Source organism: Aythya fuligula, chromosome 6, assembly GCF_009819795.1.
Source record: "Aythya fuligula isolate bAytFul2 chromosome 6, bAytFul2.pri, whole genome shotgun sequence".
NCBI lineage: Eukaryota > Metazoa > Chordata > Aves > Anseriformes > Anatidae > Aythya > Aythya fuligula.
In genome coordinates this window covers 756489-784259 of record NC_045564.1, presented here as the reverse complement: position 1 = coordinate 784259, position 27771 = coordinate 756489, and the positions used below count along the sequence as shown (strand labels likewise).

At 45.9% G+C, this 27771-nt stretch overlaps 1 protein-coding gene across 1 annotated transcript in view; it reads right to left on the bottom strand.

The window, feature by feature from the left end:
- SATB2 (SATB homeobox 2) overlaps nt 1–27771 on the bottom strand; it is an 80572-nt gene that overhangs the window by 19434 nt on the left and 33367 nt on the right. Inside the window, exons 5-7 of the mRNA XM_032190624.1 lie at nt 20632–20844; nt 15153–15308; nt 4098–4295 (exon numbers count right to left, since the gene is read on the bottom strand). Of these exons, the coding sequence (XP_032046515.1) occupies nt 4098–4295; nt 15153–15308; nt 20632–20844 (567 nt within the window). The remainder of the gene's footprint in view (nt 1–4097; nt 4296–15152; nt 15309–20631; nt 20845–27771) is intronic.

Here is a 27771-nt window from a genome sequence, read left to right as displayed (position 1 = left end):
CTCCCATCCTCTAGAAACCCACAACTTGAGCATTCTGTAAATCAAAGGTGGACTCCTCGTGGTATTGAGCTAGGCACAAGCTTGCAGGTCTCCTTAGTCCCATAGCAGCACTTGGTGATTACAACACACGGAACAGAACAGGAAAGAGAAACAGCTATTTAGTGCACACCTGAATGTCCTTAAAAGCCAAGTGCATGGCTGTGGAGAGCTACGCCTGTGTGCACAGCAACATGTAGGTGTAGGCTGGATGCTTTGCAACCGGCATGCGAAGGAAAATCCGTGCCCCAGCACATCCACATGGTCACACCCGATGCTGCCAGCAAATACAGCCATGTCACAGAGCTCCACAGGGCTCAGCTTTTATGACTCTTCAGCACAATAACAAATAAATCAAGTGTGCAGGGAAGAATTCCTTGTGCACTGAGCTTCCACTATAGATATTTTTCATTTCAGAAACAGGAAAATATTTAATTAAATGGCTTAATATATGGCTGACAGGAAAAATCTAATGGAAGACAAAAAAATATATATATGTTTCTTTGTAAAGCACCAAGCCTAAAACTAAACAGGGCAAGCGATACAGAGCAGAGGGAAAGAACCTGCCACAACAGAAACAACAATCCTTTAAACACCAAGATCCACGTTCAGTCCAGCTGATCTTCTGCAGCAGTACAATAACTGCCCTGCTGCACACACCTTGCCTCTACAGTACAGAAACCATTCCCGGCTTTGGGGTGATTCCCTCACTGAAGGTATACCCAAGCCCAAAATCAACACATGAACTACACAAAGTTCATCACAATGAAATATTTGCCATTTCCAAGAGCCTGTATCTGGAAAAGTCTGGAGTTGATCTACTTGATATCTTTAGCCTGGCTATGCCTCTTTTGATGATAGCTGGGAGTTTCTTCCAAGCCCTTCAGCCTGCAAGAGGGATGTTCCCAGCTTAGAGAGGGCTCAGTTGGGGTGGCAGGGAGCTCTGGCAGCAGCATGAGGCAGCCTGATTTCAGGCTCTCCCAGTCTCACAGTTTGAGGAGCACAAGATTCAAGCATCAGGTTCAAATTACGGCACACATGCCAAAACCTTCAGAACAGAGAGAAAGAAGAGGGTGGGCAGAGAGAGAAAGCAGAGGTAAGAGACTCCTGCCTGCTTCAGAAGTACAGCACTACACCTGCTCTTATTTACGGTGCTGCTACTCAGGGCTTCTTCAAAGGATTGTCATCTTGACATCAAGGCTGCAGGTAAGGGCTTCATTTACAGTGCATTTTTCACTAGCAAAGTCTGCAAAGCGAAGTAGGTCAGTGACTGCAGCTCTTGGATGTTTCCATCCCCTGCTAAAATGCAGCCAGGCACCACAGCAGACGTTCTGCACCCGCCACTGCTTTGAGAAGGAAATTAGAGTTGCTTTCCCACTTGACACTACAGAGGGAATTTTAGACAGGCAGAATGTAATTACTCAGCCTGGAGTTTGGCCAGGAGTTGAGCCCAAGACCCCCTACTCTTATGCAAAGTGTCACAAAATCTCCAGTGACTCTAAGTGTGAGGACCTCAGTTTTACGTCTCTTGCTGCTGTCATTGATTCTTCATGGCTAATTACCTAATAGTGACCCTTGCACCAAAGCCAAAAAACAAACCTTGCTGCCCGAAACAATTCAAGTCCCAGAGACTGAAAACTACACAAAAGTTGCTTGGTGCGGGGTTATCATTTGACAGTAGGGAGCAGGTGGAGAGCAAGCCTCCTGTGTCTTGCACTGGTAGCATGCCTTGCAGAAGCCTACTGGGGTTTTTGGATGGGCAAACATAGCTCTAAAATGCAGCACCCCCCAAAACACAAGCCTACTGTATCAACTGTATATCAGGGTCTCTAGAGTTTTGCTGTATGTAGTTGCCAGCTGGTTCCATTTATTTTTCTTCATTTTTCATATTTTGACTGTAATAAATAATTAATCCATGGCTTTGTAACTTGCTGACAAATACAAATGCATCACATTCCAACGCAGTGTAATGTGTCACTCAGAAGAGCCGACCTGCACTGCACAGAAAAGTGATGTGCAGAAGACTTTGGAAAGTAGGCTAATCATCAAGGTCACCAACAAGAGCTCAAGGAAACTTTTTCTTCAAACTGTCCCTTAGAGGATAATCCTACTTGGTGTGGGCACCAGAACTGGGTTAATTTGTTCAAAATCTACACAAATCTAGTCATCTTCCCACATGTTAGCTCAACCCTTTACCCTTTTGTAGCTCCTTGCCTCCAAGATCTCACAAACTTTTGGGAACATAGAAGCCAAAACTTGCAACATTAATTACTTAACAACACTTCGTCTATTTTACCACTCTGATGATCTGAACCCCAAGAACCACATTTTTTTTCTTCCAGGCAAAGACAGAATGGAGAGCAAGGAGGAAGTCAGCAGCAGAAGAGACAAAGGAGACTGAACGAGGCAATAATTAATCTGGGTGAGAAAAAAGTGTTTCAGAAGGGGCACGGCTACAAGACAGAACCCCCCCACCACCACCACCTTTGGAAAAAGGTGATTAGACTGTTGGCAGCAGTACTAGCAGCAGCAGAACAAGAGCAGAGACAAAGAATAGAGGCTGAATGCCAAGGTTCACAGCAAGAGTAACAAAGCAGTGCAAGCTGTGATCAAACAACAATGTGGAGAGTGAAGGTGGGAGAAGGAACTGTGAGATTATCGGAGAGAAACACAGTATGGATGACTGAGAATGGCCATGCAATGGGATCAGGCAAGTGGCACTGAGGCACAGTGACAATTCAAGAGGATGTTGTGCCACAGAAGGTGTCGCCTCAGATTTGTGGATTGAACAAACATATCCCCTCTCAGTTGTCCAACCTCTGCCCCTGGAGTTCTCTTGAGCTTCATGAACTGTCACACATTCATCCTCCCTCCATCCATCCTCCCTCCTCACTGTTGTCATTTATCAACCTTTTGTCCTCCTTCCACAGTAGCTGTTTGTATGTAATGACAAATCTGTGCTCTTCCGTAACACTACCTTACTTTCTGCCCCATTCTCTGAAGTACCACCAAAGAATACTGGTAACCTAAATAATAGCTACATAAAACAAGCAGAAGAATAAAAAGCTTCTTCATAACTTGTAGCCACCATGCTGCTCCCAGAGCCAGCCCAAACAACCATCAACCTCTCTAGAAGGTTCCTCCCACTACTGGCCTGGTCCCTTCCTCTACTGTGTGCTGGTCTCACTTACTGCATGACACTTGCCATCAGCTGGAAGACCTTTGAGGTAGAATAGCACTGTTCATTTTAGTTAATTTTTAAAACAACGCCTAACAGAGAGACTTCAGATTAAGAGCTACTCCAGTGTTTGGTGCCATGACCAAAGTACAAGTAACACTTCACAATCTCTCTTCCCACCATGAAACCAGTAAACGTTTTAAATTACGGGATCACAAAAAATGCAGAGTGAAGAAAGGATCTCTTAAGTTTCCAAGACCAGCTCTCACTTCAGACCAGTCCTGAGCCTCTCTTGACCACCATGACATGTTCAGTTTTGTGATATCCCTCAGTAGTTATTAGGGATGTGCATACAGCTGATACAGAAACTAGAGGAAATATGGCTGCTGTTGCCTGTTGGTCACAGTCAGAAAGCGGGCATTGGGGTGCTCATGTTCTGTGAGAAGGAACAGTTGATGAAACCCCACTCCTATTCTCCCTAACCGCACACTTCTCATGGTATTGCTGAGGCACATATTTGTACTCCTCCAAATGTTGGCAGCTTTAGGCAACTAAATTGTTTCAACCACAACACAACTACTGACACTAAGAGAGCTCCAAAATATCGCTACCACTGACCTTAATGTTGTTGCTGGCATAGACTGTCACATGTCCTTTCTTGAGCCACCAACATGACCATGCACACACTCTCAACACACATGCTGCAATGTACACACAGTGAGCTCAGGACGTGAGAACTGTGGCTTGCATGCAGTCCTACAGACAGATGAAAATCAGCATGTCCTAACTCGCACATCAGAGGGAAGCTGGAAAGAGTTGCTTCTCTCTACTCCTGACAGCTGTTACCCACAAAAACTCCTTGAGAGGATGTTAGCACTCTGACCTGCACAGGCTCAGGAGTGAGCTGGACAACATGCTGCATACGCTCGCTGTGGTGATGTCTGGACTCCTCCTCATAGATCACATCCCTCTCATGCTGAGGAAGGTTCAAGAAGCGGCGAATGGTGCAGAGGTTCTCCCAGAGGGTGCGGTTTTCTGGACTTGGGTTTTCTTTCCAGCGAAGTAGCTCACAGAGCCAGCCCTGCAACAGGAGGGTCAGCAGAGTTAATTCACTGAGGAACCAGATGTGAGTGAAACCTCAGCTAGCCTTAAAGCTCTGTGCTACAAGTTTTACTGTTCATCTCACACAGAAACCTCCCCTATCCTCAGCTGCCCTTTGGTCTTAACAAATGCAGGATATATTAAACTTTCTACAATGTAAAGAAACATTCAAAGAAACAACCAGCAGAGTTTAACAGGAACTGGGAAGCACAGTATCTTGCCTGCTGTTGTAATATCACCTCACATACAGAATGCTCGAATATCTTTTTTTTTTTTTTTTTTTCCCTATAAAACCCAGAGTTGAAATAAAGGTGCATCTCTACTTCTTCCATTTCAGAGTCCCTTTATGTCATCATCTGAGCATGAGCATGGGAGATGTAACCTCTAACACTTGGCTAACAATCCTCATGCAAAGGTTTGCAGCTGCAGGACCAGGAATTCAACCACCACTGAAAGTGTTTGAAAGAAGACATTATCAAGTAAAGCCCTTTGATCCACTGTTGCTATATGTGACTCCCCCACCTCTGAGCCCCACTAAAACTTGACAGCTTTAAATAATCAAATAATGGCCACTAAATATAGAAGATTCAGCCTCACAGGAAGGGAATCCTCTAGTATTAACAGGAAAGAAGCAAACAGGGCTCTCCAGAAGTTACTATATAAATCCAGAGAGACATTATGTGGAGGTAATTCTAAAGCCAGCTACCAATCCTAATAACTGAGCTTAATCCTGCTACATTACTTTATAGTTAACTTGAAATGCCATCAAAAAGTTAACACTGTACTCTCCAGAGGGGCTGAGAGCTCAGATCACTGCAGGAGGAAGCACCAGCACTTCAGGAAAAGGAAACCATCCTAAAAACAAAGCCAGGCAGAGAGCAAAATGGCAGCAGAAATAAGATGAGAACAGCCCACATGTGTGTGGAGGTGACCTGGGCTCCCCAGCAGTTACCCAGGAACAGGGGCTGTTGCTGCACCTGCGAGGGGTTCGCAGCCAGCCCATCCTGCCTGCCAGCAGCCAGTGCTGCTTGGAGCTGGGGACAGCAATCCCTCTCCTGTGCCTGTGTGCAAGGAGACGCAATGCAAATGACAGAAAACGAGAAGATAATGCCGAGGATGCTGTCAACGCGCCTTACTGACTCCTGTCAAAATATTTTACCTAGTAGCTCTATAACCTATCATTTTCGAGCTGCAACTCAGCATTTTGACACCATTTTGACAGGCACCTTACAATACCTAAAAGATAACTTGATCAATGTTAAAATTGTACAGTACAAGAAGTAGCCAAAACTGTGTTTTTCCAAACACTGATGAGAGCAAGCTGAACAGACAGGTTCGTTACAGGCTCATGCGGTGTTTTTTCGGTACTGCTTTTTTGTATCACAACTTGTAAGCCATTGACAACTTCTAACATGCACTATAAGCCCCATATATAATATCATAAGCCGTTGTTTGTCTCACTCTCCACTGTGTCTTCTGACCACCCCCCCAAAAAAGGCAAGATTTGATTATCTCCGCTGCATCAGCCAAGACAGCAACACCAGCTGTTCTCATTGTGCAGCCTCTTCCTCGCGGCCTACATGTTAATAACCTGATCATTCCATTTTCTCCTTCAACTGCCGGCTGCAACACAGCGAAGAGACAAAAACCCAGGCCCATCTGCAGCAGCTGTAGGCACTGAACTGTGAAGCCACTAGGGATTTATAAACTAATCTGTAACACAACACTGCCTTGTTTTTACAAGTGAGAGGCCACATTTGTGCAGACCTGATCTTTTCTTGCAATAAACTAGGAGGGCTGGGGGGATGGGGGGACAAGGATGAAAACAAGATATCTAATCATTTACTTAGGGAAAAAAATCTATATTTTTCAAAGTATTTTGACTGGTATTTGGGTAATCTCTCAGCCAGGTGATGTCCGCAATTTAATTTGGTTTGACCATATCCCTTGCCCTCAGTTCTCCTCAATCCCCTTTCTCCACTCAGAAATTCCCCAAAACTTTCTTTTAGAGAAGACAGGAAAAACCTCCCAGCTCCACTGTATGTTCTCAGGGGGTTCTCCATACAAAGGAAAAAAAATTTGAGATGGAAAATAAAACATTTGTGGAAAAAACAAGCTCCTGTTTCTCCCTGCTTTTCAGTGATCTGAGGAAGTCTCCAACCAAACCCTTTCAGACGTTTCAAGCAGGTATGTTTAACATCTCCCAAGGGATGCCACAGCATGGAGACCAATCATTTAACAGCAAATAGAAACAACACCCCGCATCTGGTGGAGCTGAGCCCAGTGCAGGGCAGGCCTGTGGGAGGACAGCTCCGGGTCTCTCCCGAGGGCTAAGGGGCACCTGGCTCTGGCAGAGCCCGGGGACAGTTCAGCCAGGCCACCTCTGCTTCCCAAAGCTGGCCCAGCTAGCCCAACAGCGACGGCTGCATTTTGATTTATCTGTCCCGTTATAATCAGCGCTCATTACAATCACTTAGAGAAACACTACAGGCCTCATTATGGACTACGCACTCGCTGCCATTAGTCTTTAAGAAGGGTAGTGCTCAATTTGCCTGGCAACATGCGAGGTCCTGACCTTGGAGCTATTAGGGAAAAGATTAGACTGTAGTGTGACCATGTGTGCAGACATGAGCAAACCAAATTAATTTCTGGCAAAGGGAGGCACCAGGCAAAGACCCTGTCATCCTGAGGACACCTGAGAACTTCTCAATTCCCCAAAGGAGATAGGCTAATGGCACGTTTAAAGGAGCCTGGTTCTGAAGGTGAAGCACATCCACGGTATTTAGAGAGATATTAATCCAGTTTCCCTACAAAGTATTTGCTTGGCTGATCAGATTAAGGGATCTAGCCTTCAACAGCACACCCCCACCACAGCAGGCCCCAAGAAATCTGTGATACTTCACAGCCTCAGACATATTGCACCATGTGTACCCAGCTGCTACAATAATTAGCTTATGAATGTATCAGCTGGTTCTGTGATTTTTATAAATAATAACTAACCTACAGAGCAGAAAGATTTTCATGAGCCTAATATTAGCAAGAAATTGCAAGGTGCGCCTAACTCTGAATTGTCATTGTGCTAAATGCCCTGTCTCCTCTCACATTTTGTGTGACTGGATCTCCCCCAATACCATTTATAAATATTTATTTTTGAATCAGCAATGGCAATGTATTTGTGGCAGCTTTCTTCACAACAGCTATCATTCACTCACCCCCACACATACACACGCGTGCCCACTGTGTGCATGTGTACACTTATCTGCATCAAATCTGACCTTTCACTGCTCTTTTCCTACCCTTCCCTTTATTTATTCGAGCACCCATTCTCTCACCCATCCATTTGAGACCCTATCTACCCATGTACAGGGGTACTTACTAGGGAATAGCTAGGGCTAGTGTGCGAGAAAATACAGCACTGCAGCTTACTCACACATTCTTTATGACTGCAAGTAACTGTCTTCCCCATGTACAGATGAAAAGTCTGCATTGGATTTTTTAAATTATTTATTTAAATAATCTTAGCATGCCATCCAAGAAAGTTTTACAGTACCAGGCAAAAAAAAAAAAAAAAAAAGTGTAAATGTCAAATAAAACAGTGACAGATGACAGTATTCTCTATTGAATAGCACCGTTTCTTCGTGCATGTTCAATGAGAACTCATGAATTATTAATACGCAAATCTCCTTTTTCTGTTAAAAAAATCAACTTAGGGTTTTTTGGTTGCATTTTTTTTTCTTTTATTTATTTCTTTGGGTCTGTGTATGTTACACAGAGCTTTCCAGGAGAATTATTTCGTTTAAGAAATGCTAACATACAGAAATTCTTGGAGCTACAGCCATTCACAGTGCATTTTCACCTATAGCTGCATTTATTGGCACAAAGAAGGAAAAGTGAAGAACGACACAGTATTTCGCCACCTTTTCCCTCACTCATCCACAACATCTGAGCTAATTTCATTACAAGTAAATCCAACTTCTGTGAACATATTCTAAAAATCTAACAACATACCCTTCCCCGGAGCCGTGATACCCTGTTTCTGATCCTGCCTCCCCTGCACATCGCAAGTCTCACTCCACAGCACAACCAGCCCCCTCGAATGCCACAGAGTTACCAGGAGAGTTTCAGATGTCAGCCTGAATATGGGTGGCAGAATCTGGCCCTTAATGTCGGCTTCTAAGGTTCTTAAATGGGAATGTCTTCTATTAGAAATAAGAAGAGGAAAAACAGTACAATTAAAGGACGCTTTTGGCTCTACAGCCAGGCACACCCAGTGCTTGTGGTTACAAGGAATTCTGCTCAGAACTTCCTTCATTTCACCCCAAAACTTGTGGAGGCATCAAGAATCTAGCCCAATTTAGATCGTTAAAGAGAACTGCAGAGAAGTGCTGGCCTCTATTTTTGTTGTTCTCATGAGACAACATAAACATTTTCTAAGCATTTTATTTGATAAAACAAATAATATCATATTAATGTCCTATTTTTAACCTCTCTCTCTGTCTCCTAATCAAATACATTTCCACATATCTAGGCAAACAACAACAAAAATCTGCAGGAAGCCAGCCATTCCCATTGTGCTTTTATGCTGTTAAAGAAACAGTGTGCTTACTACACCAAGGCATTATCCTTGGCACACTCAAACCCCCTCGAGGGACAGTTAGCTGGTGCAGCAATCACAGACATATTCTCTGTCACTTATTCCTGAGCCCTTTTTAGCAGCTTGACCCTTTCACTTTTGCTCAGCTTACCCTAGAGCAGGGGAGGCTGCTCCAGCAGCCAGAGTTACCAGGCTGCATCAAGCTCAGGTTTTCCAGTCTCAAAAAAGGTCGGCACAAATATCTTAACTTCCCTAGCTGCTTCCTTGATTCGACTCAGAATCAACCAAGGGCCAAATTTCTGATCAAAGGACAAGAAAGCATGTAGGAAATGTTTGGGCTAAGTTATACTGGGGCTACAGGCCAGTACTCAGGCTTCTAGCAGCATCTCTACCAAAAGACACTGCAGAAAGAAGCAGCTGGGTATCTGTGGTGGCTTACCCACAAGCAGCTCATCTCCTTGAGCTGGACTGCGAGACACTTCCAGCCTGGTTAAAACTGTAACTGAAATGACCTTGTGCCTCCCTATATTCACATTGAAATTAATAATAATAATAATAATAATAATAATAATAATAATAATAATAATAATAATAATAATAATAATAATAATAATAATAATAATACAGTTAGTTTTCTGTCCTGACATTTTCTAGGGTCTCCAGTGAAAGCATGAGTAGGCAAACGAGTTTTTAGTAAGAGTGATTCAGGAATAAATCTCAAAAATAAATGTAAAAGGCCATTTCCTCACCCACATAATCAGTGCAGAAAATGTCAACATATGTGACAAAAGGAAAAAAAGCAGCAATGATTGATGCAAGTCTTGGAAGACCAGGAAAGAAATGATGTGCTATCCAGAGAAAGCTCCCCTTCTACATGGGATCACAGGGAGTCCTCTGGTCAAACTTTCTTGGCCTCTCTTCCTTCTGATCAGTTTGGGACTCTGCAGTGCGAAATGAGCCAGATAATATTCAGCTCTTGTTCCTTAGTCGCCAAACTCTCTTTCCATGAATCCAATAAGTGTCTATTAAAATAAATAAACCCCATAATGATTCAAGATAACCTAATCAAGAAAGCTGAAATGGATAAAAGACTAACTGTAATGGAGAGTTCTGTCATGGCTTCAATGAATTCTTGATGAGGGCCAGGGGAGGGGGACTAAACCTGAGAAGCTTTACTGAGAGCATTTTGGTACAGTTCAAGGTTAATCGCTTGATAGCCTGAGTTTTCTGAAACAGTCAGTACTTTTCCTCCTCCAAAAATTTAAAGCAAAATGCAAAAGCACTGGAAAAAGCCCCAATTCCATTACAGCTAGTTTCTCACTAGCCCTATAAAACAAAAAATAATACAAAAAATGAATGAAGTACATGAACCCTGGCACATCTTAGATGGAAACACCAAGTCTGCTTACATCTCTTAGCCTCATAAGGAAGGATGCTGTGCACTGAGAATATTTCCTGCATGCCAAATTCAAACAAGCTCCTCTCCGTGCTGGAGAGGCAGTGCAGGCTCGTGGTTCAGGCAAGCAGCCTGCCACCAACACCCAAGTCTGCCAAAGACTTCCTGAGCAAAACCCCAGCTCCACAGCTGCCCCTGCTTCGCTCATTTGCTGAGAGAGGTGCTGCTGCAGATGCAGGTCAGCTAATGTCAAAGGTACTTAAGAGAAATTTTAAGCTTAGTTAAAGAGATAAATGTCTTTCTATATTTCCTGCATATGTAAAAAGAACATCAAAATGTCAGTACAACAGATAACCTCCAGCTATAGAGATTCACAAGCATCATAAAGGCACTGAGATGCTACAGCAGGAAGAAAGGCCATATATACATACATTATATGCACTATGCACCTTCACAACCAGCTGTGTTTTCTAGCTGTTGTTCATTGTCACTGGAATCTAATTAGTTCAAGGGCACAGAAAATACCTATTCTAAGCTAAAAGGGGGAGAGAAGGCATCCCATCATAAGAAATAAGGGAACATAAATTGTGAAGGAAAGACAGTGAAGGACAAAACCTGCCTGAGGGTGACTGCTCATCCCTCTCACAGTACCCCTGGTTTCTTCTTGGAGCAGGGGCAATGTGACAATGGCCACAGTGCTGACAACCATGTAGAGTGGGCTCCCACTGCGGGGCTAACACCTGTCCTTGGCCAGAGACAATCTTTGTGGTGTGGCAGGGATCTCAAAATGAAAAGTCAGGGGAATTGACACAATGATTTCTATCCACAGCCCTGCATTTCTCTGACCATGAAGGGGCTCAACTGAAGGGCTTTCCTGCCCTAACCCTCACCCCCAGTCAAGTTTCTTCATTTGTTCATTTTTAAATGACACAAAGACATGACCCAGAGACTGAGCTTTGCCAGCTTAACGTTCTTTCAAATGTTGTTCAGAGAGAGTTCTCTCTTGCTTTACTGTGTTGTAACTGGAAAAAAATCCAGTCCCTTGAGGAAGAATTTGAGTTTCAAGGGTTTGCTTTTTGTTTTCACTGGACTGGTGATGCTGGAGGTCAAACAGTTCCATCTACCCTAGCCTGGGGCAGATGCCCAGCAGCCTGTACCTCTCTTCTTCAGGCTGCTCCAGCCTGATTAAGGAAAATCACTTGCCTGAGTGAACTGTAGGAAGTTTGGTCTCCTATGTTCATACAATTTTTGCCTTCCCTCAGACTGTCAGCAAGGGGTCCAGTTACCTATGCCCACTATATGTTTTGATAGTGACTGTTTATTATGAACAGAACTATATTCCTGAACTTGTTTTACATAGCCTAGGAAAAAAACATCTGCTGAACACAACACAGCCACTTGCTAGGACTCCCACTAGCAGAGGTCAGAGGGATGACACTGCTGCACAGTGTTACAGAAGCGCTGGCACAAGGTCTTGGGGGAAAAAGGTTTCCCCAAAGTTGACCTGTAGAGAAGCTGCAGAACTGGACGTGGAAACCAGCTTTCCTGACAGTTCAAACCTGCAGCATTGCTAGGTCAAAGTCTCTACCTGTCCCACTGCTCCGTTCTGGAGACATGCAGGCCATCCAAACCTCTGTGAAAAGGCATGCTGGAAACTCCCAATGAATTAAATATAACCAGGAGATTCTGAAGTGCAGATTGGAGGCTAAATCCTGGTATTCCCACCACATTCAGAACCACTCCCATTGTGATAAAACAAGTCTCAGGTTTATTCATTTAAAGGACAAAGGGCACTAGCAGGCAGCATCCCGAGAGAAATACGCTATCCAGGGGGTACATCACTTACAGCTGGCAACTAAAATAGGATAACACTTTTGGAGGCTGAGTTTGGAGGGCACTAAACACCTCAGCTCCTACTGCCTTCAGAAGGACAAAGGAATGCACAGCGCTTCACAAACAAGACAAAAAATATCTATATACGTTGCAAGGACTAAAATGTGTATTAATGGAAATGTGACAAGTCAATGTCTAAAATGAATGGCTTGAGATCTTTATGAATCCATACCACCACAGTACTTCTGTGAGGTCCTGTTCCTTACATTTATGTTGCCTTGTGAGCTCCACAATTTGTATTCTCAGATTCTACCAGCTGCCCTTCCCTTTACTTGCTGAACTGATAATCTGCCATGATTTAAGACTAAAGATGGCTACTTTTTAAATTAGAGGTCAATTAACTCCACTAGTAGATGATGCTGCTTGTAATAACTGTTCTCAGTGGGTACCACTCTTCCTGTACAAAGACAGAAGATGAAATGAGGCCTCCATTGGCTCTGGTTGCTCTCTCGGGTACATGACATACAGCCCTGCATATAAAATGTCAAAACAGCCCTGTCGGAGATTCACTGGCTGCTAAAACTGTGAAGATCGCACAGCACCGTGGATTGCTGTTGACAGAAGAGCAGTGCCCAACATAACACATGCCTTGTTAGCAAACTGGAAGCCTCTCAGTAGTCTGGGGTGAGGGAATAATAGAAGAAGCCAAAGCAATGCAAGCCAGGCCTGCGGAGAACAGCAAGTGAACGAACCTTGGCGGAAAGTCCAAGCAAACCCTCAGAGTAGCTCTTTTTTCCCCCTCTTTCAAACTCTCTTTCGTCTGTAAATATGGGTAGTTTTCAATGAGCACTTCCCACCGCATAACTCAGCTGCTGAAATCAGCAGCATTGTTACCAGAATAGCCTGTAACTGGCACAACAGGCCTGTACGAAGCAATGGGAAAGCCCCACCACTAAATTTTAGGCAAGCTAGACGTAAGGTGACACTGACCACCCCACTGTGCCACCACACACCCCTCTGCGATCAGCTGTGTCTTTACTTTTTGCATTCCCCCTGGCCACAGGGCACTCCAGCCAGCTGTGGGACACCACAGGCACACCCAACTAGGCTGGGGGTGGGCGCGCAGGTGGGCTTTGGGCAAGGGGGGACAGTGTATTGCTATGGTTGGTGACTACAGCTTCTTTGTCCCTGCCTTCCAGTGCCCTCACAAACCACTTTCATGCTCCAACAGAGAGCTATGACATCTCAGCATGGCAAATGCTGGGTCATCCCAGGGAGCCAGTATTGCTTTGGCAGGGCTGTGAAACAAAGGAAACATTAGCCTGAGAAACGCTTCTTTATTCGCCTCTGCTGAAGAAACAGAACCTTTATGGGCAGTGACTTTGCTTTAAACAATAACATTTGTGGATCCTGTTCTTAACCTTCTGCATCTGGCTTTCAAAATCTGCCCTGCTCTTTTTCCATGTGAAAGACTATGGAGCTTATTTTTGTTTTGGTGCTGATGTGCAACGCTGCCAGAGAAGCTCACTCAAGCTGGCACAGACTGAAGCTGGTGAGCCACCCAAATTATTGTTGGGTGGTTCAGTCCCTCTCTATTTCAAGAAGCCTCTGGGTATAATGACAGGAAGCTTGCAGGCAATTTTAAGCCAAACCTCAGAGAAGCTGGCATTCTGTCTGTGTTACACACTCCTTATTAAAAGCTGTCCAGTCCGGATTCTGGGTGGAACTTTGATATCTGCATGGAGTAAAGAATAAGGGGCACGTTTGCAAAATCAATTGTGCAGTTTTTATATTTACTGCACGTTTACCACATATGTCATTTATTACACAGTGGAAAACCGTTAAATGCACAGTAGTTGTGCCAAGTGGCATTATGCTTTTAACAGCTTTATTCGTTTAACAGCTCCAGTTCTCATTATATTTTGCCATGTGGTACATGAGATTTTTATGCATTTAACAGTTTAAGAGGGTTCCATGGTATTTTCCTTTTATGTATTTAATACTGTGCCTGGGATTTTGTTGGGGGGCAAAGGGATTGTGAACTGTAACCCCTGTGCCCTGACAAGAGAAAGCAAGAGGAGAAAACAACAACAAAAAAAAAGATTAAATGAGAAAGGAAAAATGGATTAGACCTCCATGTGCCAGGGTGCAAATACCTGTAACAAGGACAAGGCTCTTCCCTGTGCTTTGGTAGCCTTTGATGCTTTGCTTATATGCCTTTCAACTTCTTATTTTACATCAACTTTAATCACTACAATATTGTTTTCCTGCACAGAGGGAAATTGGATATTTCTCGATATTTCTATCCTCTCACAGACACATTTGTGCACTTTTGTGTCCATATTGATGCCCTCTCCTAGCACAACAGAGTAATTTTATCCAGGATCAGAAACAGCTCTTTTCACACAGAGTAAACAATTCCTTCCAGTGGTCTCCAATCCATTTGCTGCCCTTCCTACAGGAGAAGTCTGTCCTCCTTTCTACATAATCCATTATTGTATATTATATTTTTTTAAACAGTTGGATGAAATTTTTAAATTACTGGATTCTCTTCAACAATTTCACCCCGAAGTAGGTTCACCCACATGTATTTTTTACACCCAAGGTGAAACTTAATCTAGGAGAATACACTGCAGTGCCCTCTCATCCCTTTTTGTAAAAATGATTGGATCTGATGTGAATTATTCACATGGCAATACCATATGCAGCACATACAAGAGGGAAAAAAAAAGAAAAAAGGAAACACCTGCCTAATATGCAGTTTCCCATTGCCTTCCTTCAGTTAATTACTTAAGAAAACAGTTTCTTTACCTGTCAAATGACAATGATACCGTTATTTTGGAAGGTCCTTGTCCCACCAATAGAAGTGTAAGTTATATACCACAAGAGGGAAAAGACATACGCATTTCTACAAAAGGAGGGAAAAAGCCTGGCTGTGAGCTGGTCCTTTCCCTTTGCTTTAAAAACAAAATCCCCAAAAGCCCCGCAACAACAAAATTCCCTCTACCACTCACCTGACTTTTATTGGCAGCCACTTTGGCAAACAGAGCTTGAGATACCTTGGCCCTTTTCATCTCCTGTTGGATCTCGTCATAAATGGCAGCTGTGATGTTGACGTTGGCGCCGTCCGCCTTAATGGGGAGGTCTGTTGTTGGTGTCGAGGTTTTGGCCTACCAAGAGACCATGAAAATAATAATTTAAAAAGTGCTGCTTTCAGCCCAGCCATCTGTGCAGAAATTATCAAAGGATTTCAGTCAGCTGATGCCAAACTGCATTAGCTACAGAGGGACACTTCCTGTCCATTATTCTAATCAGGTTAATTGTGATTGGAAATAATTGCAGTGCATTCCTATAGGACATGCAAGGCCCTGTCAACTCTCCCCCTCTCCCTCTCCCAGCATGTTTATTGAACAGCTCAACAACACGATAGGTAGCTGGGGCGCTTGGCTGCAGGCAGTTGCTGAAGTTTTTGCTCTGCCAGCTAGCTGCTACAGCACAGACACCAGCCTCTACCTTCTTCCCCCCTCTCTAAAAGTGGCCTACACCTTGGAGGAAGAGCCAATTCTCCCAGAAAAAATGAGTAAATGGGTAGAGGTCTCTAAATAATAAATTATTACTCGATTTAATGCACTCCCTCAAGTCTCCCTCATCCTTTATTAAAACTATATGTATGTCATTTGAGTATGTATGGTTTCCCAGCCTTATCATCATTATGCTGGCCAGAAAGTCACCTAATTTCACCTAGGAAATCAGTGGAAATGAAAAAAAAAAAATCATTTCATAAAGCTGGGCTTTGGCATGCCTTTGATGTGCTGCCCTCATTCTCCTAAACTCATATTGAGATTTTGTGTATTCCACTGCACTCCTTTTAATTGAATGATTTCCCATCAGCTTCTGTGACAAATGAAGGACAATAAAGGATGCTGCCAGTACTTTCCCCAGGCTGGACTACCCCTACAAGGCTGCTATCAGTACAATTCTGCAGGCTCCTACAAGATTTTTATTTTAAAGCCCCTTCACCACGGCCATCCTCAGATGATGGAGGCTGGCACGGGAGTGATGGCAGCACGATGCTTGCTGAACACTCGCACCAGCAGCCCCTTGGAGTGACAGATCTCATTTGCTTTCCTGAGGTCAAAGAGAAGGGATGCTGGGGCTGTTCCCTGAACTCTTACATCTTTTAGGGGAAATATATAGGTTACTGACATAAAATCCCTGTTTTCTCCTGAGACATAAAGGTCTTAGGAAACAAACCAAGCTAAGTTGCAAAGCTCATACATCCAGACATATCCAAATCTCCCATAAACTTCGATGATGTTCAGCTAATTGGCCCAATTATAGATCTTTTCAGCTGGCTTCTGTTTTTGCACCAGATTTGAAGGCTGCTAGAGTACATCTAACATTAATTTTTAACTAGGCAGACATGCCCAAATGCCTATTTGTTAATGAGAAGGTTAACTAGGCAAAACCAAGCCTTCTGAACTTCTTTTATTTTGCTCTCCTCCAAATCTTCCTATCCCTAACATCTTTTCTGCACCAAGGCCCATGTTAATAATGGAGACAAAATCCAATCAAGACAACAATATAGACCAATCACTCTTCCTACTGCTTCCAGATCAAGCTTCCATCAACCTACATCTCCTCTCTTGCTGAAGCCAGTCTGAAGGGGGTCAGGAGCAGCCAGCATCGGATGCAGCAGCTCACTGAGCACAACCACATAGTGCTATGTTGCGCAGTGCCCAACTGAACATGTGCCCCTGGCTCTGCAAGTGCCCCCCTTCTGCCTTAAGCCTGCCCTGGCTCATTCCCTGCTTGTTTTGAGACAGCAGTGCTGGCAGCACAGGACCCATGTAGAAAGGGACCAAGACTGGTTCTGCCTCTGCTAGGGACAGCTGGGGCAGGCCGGAGCCTCCTGCACCCCTGGCACCACAGGAGGCCAGGGCCCGACTTGGCTACAGGCCCTGAGCAGGTACAGCCTGATGGATGGACCAACTGGGATCATCACAGATAGATAAGAGAGAGGGCAATTGTGGGAAACATAGGAAAACAACAAATAGATCATGGGAAGGAAGAATACTGTCCAAATCTGTCAGGATTCATTTACTGGAGCTTAATTTTACAGAAGGCATTGCAGGGCTTTGAACAGTATAAAAAAAGCCTTCCCAGTTGATGGAGCCTTTGGCTAGCTCAGCAGCTGAGGTCACCACAGCCCCAAAGGTCGTTACGGAGGTCTGAGATTCTGAGAAGAACAAAATTAGCATGTAAAAGAAAGTTTCAAAATACAGCTTCATCCTGCATGGGTCCCCTATGCTGCTAGCTCTGCAGCCAGAAGTCAGAAACCAGCCTGCCCTACACGCCCTGAAAGCCGGGCCATTTCTTATTTAATCACCAAAACAGGTAGGAAAGTATCACAGCTACCACAATAGAGTGCTTGATGCTAGAGGCCTAGACTCAAAACTGGTCTTGATATTAACTAGACGTTTGCCATTATTGAAATGTCTCATTGGAAATGGTGAAAGAAAAGGAAAAAAAAAAAAAGGTTTTGTAATCACAATGCCAGAGTGCTGAAATCTCAGCAGTAACTGTTCATCTTCCACAGTGAGGAGAGAGCTGGCTACATGTATGCATTAACCTTTAAAAGCTCAGAACCCCTTCCCCAAAGTACTTGCATCACTTGCTGCATCAATCTGCTGCTCTCACCTCCACGCTTGTCCTGGACAGCATCTGCCTGTGCCTGGGGAGAACCCGTGAGGGGGCTTCAGGGCTGACTCTGAGTAGCAGAGAGTTGAGCTGAGTTATGCCACGTGCTTATGCACCTACCTCTACAGCTGCCCTAGCACTTACTGATATGCTACCCAGCACACTGAAAAATCATTCCCAGAAGTATTGCCTCAAGAGATTGGTATCTATGGAAACCATACTTCCAAATGCCATTAAATCAACTTCTCCAGCACTGTAACATAACTCTTGAAAGGCCAGTACAGTTCCTCTTTACCAATAATCACCACTACCTCCAAAGCACTGTTCTCTGGGGTATATAACATACTCTCCTTGGATGGTGATTCTTCAGGGAATTGCTGCGCTGTGCATGAACAGGGTATTTGTCTCATCAGGATTAATACCGGGCATATGGGGAAGCACAGTATCCATGCTGCTTGCCCAGGAGCTGGGAAGCAGCCTCATTTGCAGAGGTGTCCAAGTTGTCAAAACAGCACCTGTGCTGACTAGTGCTGGCCCTCAGAGGACTGGGGAAATTTTATCCAGTGGGCACAAGAGAAGTACTGGGTACACAAAGGTTTCTGTGTCGCTTTTCGTGATTAAAAATCTCACAATATTCCACCAGATTCTCCAATAAAATAAGGCAAGGACGGGCTGCTTTATACTTTTACAGTATGGTTTTCTAACAATGCTTAGCTCTTAAAAATGAAAGTAAATTTTCCTTTATTTTAAAGCTGTGGTGAACATGGGAAAAAAATGTTATTTTGACAAAGAAAAGAGCTGGAGTGACTGATTTGACAGAGATTGGATTTTTATTTTCACCGGACTGCACCTAAGCTGTCCATTTCTTTCTGTTTTGTTGTTTGTTTTGTTGTTTTTTGTTGTAGCAGGAATAAGCTAATCTTTTCTTGTAAATATAAATGCATAAAGAGGATACACTACTTAGATGCTAAAATAGTTCTCCTTTTTTTTTTTTTTTTTCCACAGTGTTGTGGTTTAACCCGGCCGGCAGCTAAATACCACACAGCCATTCGCTCACCCTCCCTTCTCCCTCTCTGGGATGGGGGAGAAAAACGGGAAAGTGAAGCCTGTGAGTTGAGATAAAGACAGTTTATTAAGACAGGAAAATAACAATAATAATAACAATAATTATGATAATAGTACTACTACTAATGTGTACAAAACAAGCAATGCAAAATGCAACTGATCACCATCAGTGATGGATCACCATGCAAGTGATCACCATCAGTAGGCTGGACCGATCCCCAAGCAGCCGCCCCCTCCCGCCCCCCCAGCCAGCCACCCCTATCTATTGTTCAGTAGGACCCCAGATGGGATGGAATACCCCTTTGGCCAGCTTGGGTCAGCTGTCCTAGGTCTGTCCCCTCCCAGCTCCTGCTGCACCCCCAGCCTGCCTATTGGCAGGACAGAGCAAGAAGCTGAAACGTCCTTGGCTTGGTGTAAGCACTGCTCTGCAACAACCAAAACATCAGCATGTTATCAGCACTCTTCTCATCCTAATCCGAAACATAGCATCCTACCAGCTACTAGGAGGAAAATTAACTCTGTCCTAACTGAAACCAGTACAGACAGAAAGGTAACCAAAAACCAAACCAAAACAAAACAAAACAAAAAACAGTTATACAACAATGAATTTTGCATACAAAAATTCGTCATCAAATTCAGATTCAACCCCCCACTCCAACATGCTTACTTCTTTTTAGCAGCTGTGGCTCCAGAATTCAGTATGCAAAATGCTCAGTAATACTATTACAAGAATGGTCAAAACACACACAGCCTGAGCGAGCACTCAGAGGCTTTGCAGACTACCTGACTGTGGAAGCACCAAAGCAGGAGGGTTTTTCAGGCCTGTTTATGAAAGATCAAGTGCTAGAGCTGAGCTGTCATGTTTGCACAACTAGAAATTTCAAACTCAAGTCAGACAAATATCATGACAAGAGCTGATCATTGTCCCTGTGCAAGCACCCTCTCTTTTTCAGAGTATACCTCTGGGACTGCAAGCAGCCAGGTAGAAGGGTAGATACCCCATAACAGTGTATTATGTGGAGATTTTTTCTTAGTGCAAAGGCACAACCTATTCAGGGAAGTGGGTGGCGACAGCACATTAATAAACACACATAGTTAAATCAGTGAGGTGACTTAACTGGTTTGAAACTGTAAAGCATCATCTCTTGTCCCAGCGCCCTGCTCATCTCTACTTTCAGTACTTCAAATAATTACTAGTGTAAACCTGTAACTCTAGGACCATCATTTCCTATGCATAATACAGAATGCACTGATTTCTAGCAAAGGCTATCTAACCCACTATCAACTCCTGTTCACTACACACATTTTATTGCAACATATATGAAACTCTTCATAAGCCCCAAAATTTCCTGTGTTCTGCAGAACCTAACAGACAAACCTAAGACTAAAAATTATGTAAGTAGTCTTTCCATAATGCAGTCTGCAGCAGGCATTTAGTGAACATATACGAACAGCCTATATGTAAAGCCCATATGCACCCTTGCAAGTATTAATGTCACATACATTCTTCTTTGTGTTTATGGCATTGATCAAAGCTAGAATCATTACTACGCCTTGCTGAAATCCAACAAACATCTCTTAAGAGCCGCTACAAAACCTTACCAAAGGATTTCCACAACTCACCTGGCTGAAGGGAACAACAGACAGAGGAAGGGCAGAGAGGAATACCTTCCCTGAACTAATCAAAAGGACCACACAACAAACAGGTAACGAGGAATCACATCTTACCTGGGGGGTTCTGGAGGAGCTTGGGCTGCTGGCTGCTGAAGACACCATGCTCACGTTGGGGTTCATACTCCTTTCTCTCTCATCCTGATAGATACGATCACGCTCTGAGTCAGGCAAGTTGAGGAAATTCTGCATCGCTCTCAAGTTTACCAGCAGGGACTGGGAAGCAGTCCTAGGGTCTTCTTCCTTACGCAGGATCTCAGACAACAAGCCCTGGTTAAAAAAAAAAAAAAAAAAAAGTCCAGTCGTGTTGTTGTTGGTTTTTTTAAATTTGTTTAGCGTAACCAGCTGGGTAGCAATATTGGGAACCTACATCAGAATCTCATGGTCTCTCCCAGAGGGGATATTTTGTGTTTGTCTTCTAGGGGCTGGCGTTTATTCTGGGACAGTCCTATTCTGGCACTGTAATAAGCATGTGAGCATGGAGATGCTAGATATGAAAGCAGGTACACCAAGTAGAAGAAATTACAGTTACCACCAGGTGCTTGCTGCAAATATTTTAGGAGCTGTTATATGTCTCTGTCTCTCTCTCCCTCTCTCTCTGCTTTTACTTGATGCTGGGAACACTTGGCAGTTTTGTTCATCTTTGACAAATCTGCCAAGCTTGGTAAATTTAGTTCCGACATTTAAGCTGTGCAGGAGGTTTATAAAGAAAAATGTTTGGCTGGGGTTAGATGTTACAGTCCGTTCATTTTGGTTTGGACAGTTGTTTCTGAGAGGAGAAAAATGGAACAAATAATAAAGCCTCAGATTCTAGCTTTAGTGATTTAACCCATTCTTTCACGTCTCATTTTAAAATACCCCAGGTTTCAAGTTGCAACAATTAATGAACACCATATTCTCATAGTTTTAACAAAAAGCATTATGCCAGGAGGTAACAAGTACAGTACTTCCAAAAAATAAAAAATTAAAAAAAAAAAAAAAAAAGAGTTGGAAAGATTAGACTACTATTAGAAGAGGCTTAAATCTAATGACAGGATTAAAATTATGCATAACTGTAAGCATTCAGTAGTTCCACAGCTTATCTAGAAGTTAAGGCACAATATACAAGCCTAGATCAGGGCTAATGGAAACCACCAGAGTGGAGTGCATTCAACCAGCTTCTCTGAGGCACCCCGCTACATTCCCCACTTTACAAAGGGCTATTTCACTCCAAGAAGCGGTAACAGTCACTTCCTGAACTCTGTGTGTTTACATGTGCTGGTGTACAACGAAGCAGAGAGGGATAATTTCTCCTGCCTGCCACAAGCCTGAGTGCTTCAGAACAGCAGCCACAGTGTCCAACTCCATGCGGCCGCCCAGTAATGACCAAATGCCAGCGTTTTTACTATTTATTGATCTTATTGACTACAATTCCTGACAAAACAGACGAGCAAATGTGTGTCTGTATCTGCTTTATCTGTTATCTGCTTTTAAACATCTACATTGGAACACGTATGTGCAAGCTCTATTTCAGCAAAGTTTACGCCAGAAGTGCTCAAAACAAGCTCCACAGACAACCAGCAGGTAGGTTGCACACAGCTTCATTTTTTCAGTTCCTAATCTACAAAATAAAGAGATGGATTCCTGCTTCTATTTTCCTGTTGTTATCAGAACAGTTACTAGATGGACTGAAGTGGGAACTGAGCCACAGTGGGACCCTCTGACCAGAAATTGGAGGAGAAGGCTGGCGAGAAGCCAGCTAGTGAAACAGGCCCATGCCAGGAAAAAGCTTAAAGAAGGTGTGGTGCTGGGCAGGCCCTGGCCTTGCTTCTGTGACTGTCTGCAGCCGTGGCATAGCCGCATGCTCATACCCAGCTTCTTCCTCAGAGTTTACCACCCTACAGAGAAGCTGGGGACACTGTAAAAAAATTCCAAATTTACCAGGCTCCCACACTGAGGGAAATTAACAAAAACAGGATATCTCAGAAGCCTGAACCCGTGACTTGAAGCATTCCAAGATCAATACAGAATGTCCCTATTAGAATTTCACAGAATCACAGAATTTCTAGGTTGGAAGAGACCTTAGGCTCATCGAGTCCAACCTCTGACCTAACACTAACAATCCCCACTAAACCATATGCCTAAGCTCTACATCTAAACGTCTTTTAAAGACTTCCAGGGATGGTGACTCCACCACTTCCCTGGGCAGCCTGTTCCAATGCCTCACAACCCTTTCAGTAAAGAAGTTCTTCCTAACACCTAACCTAAAACTCCCCTGGCTCAACTTTAGCCCATTCCCCCTTGTCCTGTCACCAGGCACGTGGGAGAACAGGCCAACCCCCACCTCACTACAGCCTCCCTTGAGGTACCTGTAGAGAGCTATAAGGTCAGCCCTGAGCCTCCTCTTCTCCAGGCTGAACAAGCCCAGCTCCCTCAGCCGCTCCTCGTAGGACTTGTTCTCCAGGCCCCTCACCAGCTTCATCGCCCTTCTCTGGACTCGTTCGAGCACCTCGATGTCCTTCTTGTAGTGAGGGGCCCAAAACTGAACACAGTACTCGAAGTGCGGCCTCACCAGAGCTGAGTACAGGGGGACGATCACCTCCCTAGCCCTGCTGGCCACACTGTTTCTTATACAAGCCAGGATGCCATTGGCCTTCTTGGCCACCTGAGCACACTGCTGGCTCATATTCAGCTGACTATCCACCATCACTCCCAGGTCCTTCTCTGCCTGGCAGCTTTCCAACCACTCATCTCCCAGCCTGTAGCTCTGCTTGGAGTTATTGCGCCCCAGGTGCAGGACCCGGCACTTGGCCTTGTTGAACTTCATGCAGTTGACCTCAGCCCATCGGTCCAGCCTATCCAGATCCTCCTGCAGAGCTTTCCTACCCTCAAGCAGATCGACACACGCACCTAACTTGGTGTCATCTGCGAACTTACTGAGGGTGCGTTCTGCAGCGGAGCGGGGGATCGGGCCAGGCAGGGCTAATTTTTTTCCGGCATCGAGCCTACTTGAGGGAGCCGCCAGGACCCGGCAGCCCTCGTGAGGGAGGCTGACGAGGCGAAGGCGGAGCCAGCAGCGCCCCCTCCCCAGCCATTCAAAAGCAGCCCTTAGGGAGCGCGAGCGACCAGGAGCGCGGCGAACAGGGCGTGGCGCGTCAGTTCGCGCAGGCAGGGCAGAGCGCTCCCCCTACACACAAACAACACCTCGTTAACAACAGCCGTAACTAGGCGATAATGGTCGCCACCAGGCACGGCGCGCTCTCCAGAAAGTCGGTACACACGCAGACCGACTGCCCGTTAAAAAATGCCGCAGTTCAGGTCACCGGATGCATGGAATGTCTGAGCCTGTTGCTGCCATCGGCGGGAGGCAGAGAAACTGCGTGCGTGAGGTGCGAGCAGGTGGATGACGTGGTCCGCATGGTGGCGGAGCTCAAGGAGGAGGTGGAGAGGTTGAGGGATATCAGGGAGTGTGAGCGGGAGATAGACTTCTGGAGTAACTCCCTGCAGGGCCTCAAGGGGAGGTGCCGAGGTGAGACTCCTCAAATGGGGGCGGACCCCCTGCCCTGTAGCCGTGGGGCAGAGGGAGGGGATCTGGGAGCTGAGGAGGAATGGAAACAGGTCCCTGCTCGACATCGCAGGCGATGCTCTCCCCTTCCGGCCCCACCTTCCCAGGTGCCCTTACGCAACAGGTTTGAGGCCCTAGAGATTGAGAGGCCGGTGTGTGAGGAAGAGGTAGCAAATGTTCCCAGGAGGATGCCTGGGGCGAGGAGGTTGACTCCGCGCCTCAGGACTGCCTCCACCAAGAAAGACAGGAGGGTTATTGTTGTTGGTGACTCGATTCTTAGGGGAACAGAGGGCCCTATTTGTCGGCCTGACCCTACCCGTAGGGAAGTCTGCTGTCTCCCTGGGGCCAGGGTCAGGGACGTTGCCAGGAAGCTTCCTAACCTGGTACGCCCCTCTGACTATTACCCCCTTTTGATAGTCCAGGCGGGCAGTGATAACATCGAAGAGAGGAGCCTCAAGGCTATCAAAAGGGACTTTAGGGGAATGGGTCGGTTAGTGGATGGAGCGGGAGTGCAGGTGGTGTTTTCGTCCATCCCTATGGTGGCAGGGAGGGGTTCAGAGAAGACACGGAAAGCCCACCTGTTAAACACGTGGCTCCGGGGCTGGTGCCAACGCAGAAATTTTGGGTTTTTTGATCATGGGGCACTTTACTCAGCACCTGGCCTGATGGCCGCAGACGGGTCCCTATCTTTTAGGGGAAAAAGGATCCTGGGCCAGGAACTGGCAGGGCTCATTGAGAGGGCTTTAAACTAGGTAGGAAGGGGGATGGGGCTGAGGCTAGGATTGTTGGGGCTGTGCCAGGGGGAACAATGGCAAGGCCGGAGGATAAGGCAATGGCCCAGCTGAAGTGCATCTACACCAATGCACGCAGCATGGGTAACAAACAGGAGGAGCTGGAAGCCATCGTGCGGCAGGCAGGCTACGACTTGGTTGCCATCACGGAGACGTGGTGGGACCAGTCTCATGACTGGAGTGCTGCAATGCCTGGCTATAAGCTCTATAGAAGGGACAGGCAGCATAGAAGGGGTGGTGGTGTGGCTCTCTATATTAGAGAGTCTTTCGAGGTTGTAGAACTCGAGGTTGGGAATGACATGGTCGAGTCCCTTTGGGTTAGGATCGGCAGGGACAACAAGGCTAGTGTCCTGGTCGGGGTCTGCTATAGACCGCCGAACCAGGATGAGGAGACGGATGAGGAATTCTACAGGCAGCTGACAGAGGTTGCAAAATCATCAGCTCTTGTACTCGTGGGGGACTTCAACTTCCCTGACATATCCTGGAAGCACAACACAGCCCTGAGAAAGCAGTCTAGGAGGTTTCTGGAGAGCGTGGAAGATAGCTTCCTGACGCAGCTGGTTAGTGAGCCTACCAGGGGAGGTGCCCCGCTAGACCTTCTCTTCACAAACAGAGAAGGACTGGTGGAGGACGTGATCGTCGGGAGCTGTCTCGGGCAGAGTGACCACGCAATGGTGGAGTTCACTATTCTTGGCGAGGCCAGGAAGGGGACCAGTAAAACCGCTGTATTGGACTTTCGGAGGGCTGACTTTGAGCTGCTCAGGACACTGGTTGGTGGAGTCCCTTGGGAGGCGGTTCTGAAGGGCAGAGGGGTCCAGGAAGGCTGGGCGCTCTTCAAGAGGGAAGTCTTAATGGCGCAGGAACGGTCTGTCCCCACGTGCCCAAAGACGAGCTGGCGGGGAAGAAGACCGGCCTGGCTCAACAGAGAATTGTGGCTTGATCTTAGGAGGAAAAAGAGGGTTTATAAGCTTTGGAAAAGTGGGCAGGCCACTAAGGAGGACTTTAAAGAAGTAGCGAGGCTGTGCAGGGACAAAATTAGGAAGGCCAAAGCTCATCTGGAGCTCAATCTGGCTACTGCCGTTAAAGATAACAAAAAACGTTTCTATAAATACATCAACACAAAAAGGAGGACTAAGGAGAATCTCCATCCTTTACTGGATGCGGGGGGAAACTTAGTTACAAGAGATGAGGAAAAGGCAGAGGTGCTCAATGCCTTCTTTGCCTCAGTCTTTAGCGGCAATACCGGATGTTCTCTGGATACTCAGTACCCTGAGCTGGTGGAAGGGGATGGGGAGCAGGATGTGGCCCTCATTATCCATGAAGAACTGGTTGGTGACCTGCTACGGCACTTAGATGTGCACAAGTCGATGGGGCCGGATGGGATCCACCCAAGGGTACTGAGGGAACTGGCAGAGGAGCTGGCCAAGCCACTGTCCATCATTTATCAACAATCCTGGCTATCGGGGGAGGTCCCAATCGACTGGCGGCTAGCAAACGTGACGCCCATCTACAAGAAGGGCCGGAGGGCAGACCCGGGAAACTACAGGCCTGTCAGTTTGACCTCAGTGCCAGGAAAGCTCATGGAGCAGATCCTCCTGAGAGTCATCATGCAGCACTTGAAGGGGAAGCAGGCGATCAGGCCCAGTCAGCATGGCTTTATGAAAGGCAGGTCATGCCTGACGAACCTGATCTCCTTCTGTGACAGAGTGACGCGCTGGGTGGATGAGGGAAAGGCTGTGGATGTGGTCTACCTTGACTTCAGCAAGGCTTTTGACACCGTCTCCCACAGCATTCTCCTCAAGAAACTGGCTGCTCTTGGCTTGGACTGGCGCACGCTTCGTTGGGTTAGAAACTGGCTGGATAGCCAGGCCCAAAGAGTCGTGGTGAATGGAGCCAAGTCCAGTTGGAGGCCAGTCACTAGTGGCGTCCCCCAGGGCTCAGTGCTGGGGCCGGTCCTCTTTAATATCTTCATCGATGATCTGGACGAGGGCACTGAGTGCACCCTCAGTAAGTTCGCAGATGACACCAAGTTAGGTGCGTGTGTCGATCTGCTTGAGGGTAGGAAAGCTCTGCAGGAGGACCTGGATAGGCTGCACCGATGGGCTGAGGTCAACTGCATGAAGTTTAACAAAGCCAAGTGCCGGGTCCTGCACCTGGGGCGCAATAACCCCAAGCAGAGCTACAGGCTGGGAGAGGAATGGTTGGAAAGCTGCCAGGCAGAGAAGGACCTGGGAGTGATGGTGGATAGTCGGCTGAATATGAGCCAGCAGTGTGCTCAGGTGGCCAAGAAGGCCAACGGCATCCTGGCTTGTATAAGAAACAGTGTGACCAGCAGGGCTAGGGAGGTGATCGTCCCCCTGTACTCAGCTCTGGTGAGGCCGCACCTCGAGTACTGTGTTCAGTTTTGGGCCCCTCGCTACAAGAAGGACATCGAGGTGCTTGAGCGGGTGCAGAGAAGGGCGATGAAGCTGGTGAGGGGTCTGGAGAACAAGTCCTACGAGGAGCGGCTGAGGGAGCTGGGCTTGTTCAGCCTGGAGAAAAGGAGGCTCAGGGGTGACCTTATCGCTCTTTTTAGGTACCTCAAGGGAGGCTGTAGCGAGGTGGGGGTTGGCCTGTTCTCCCACGTGCCTGGTGACAGGACGAGGGGGAATGGGCTTAAGTTGAGCCAGGGGAGTTTTAGGTTAGATGTTAGGAAGAACTTCTTCACTGAAAGGGTTGTGAGGCACTGGAACAGGCTGCCCAGGGAAGTGGTGGAGTCACCATCCCTGGAAGTCTTCAAAAGACGTTTAGATGTAGAGCTTAGGGATATGGTTTAGTGGAGGGCTGTTAGCGTTAGGTTGGAGGTTGGACTCGATGACCTTG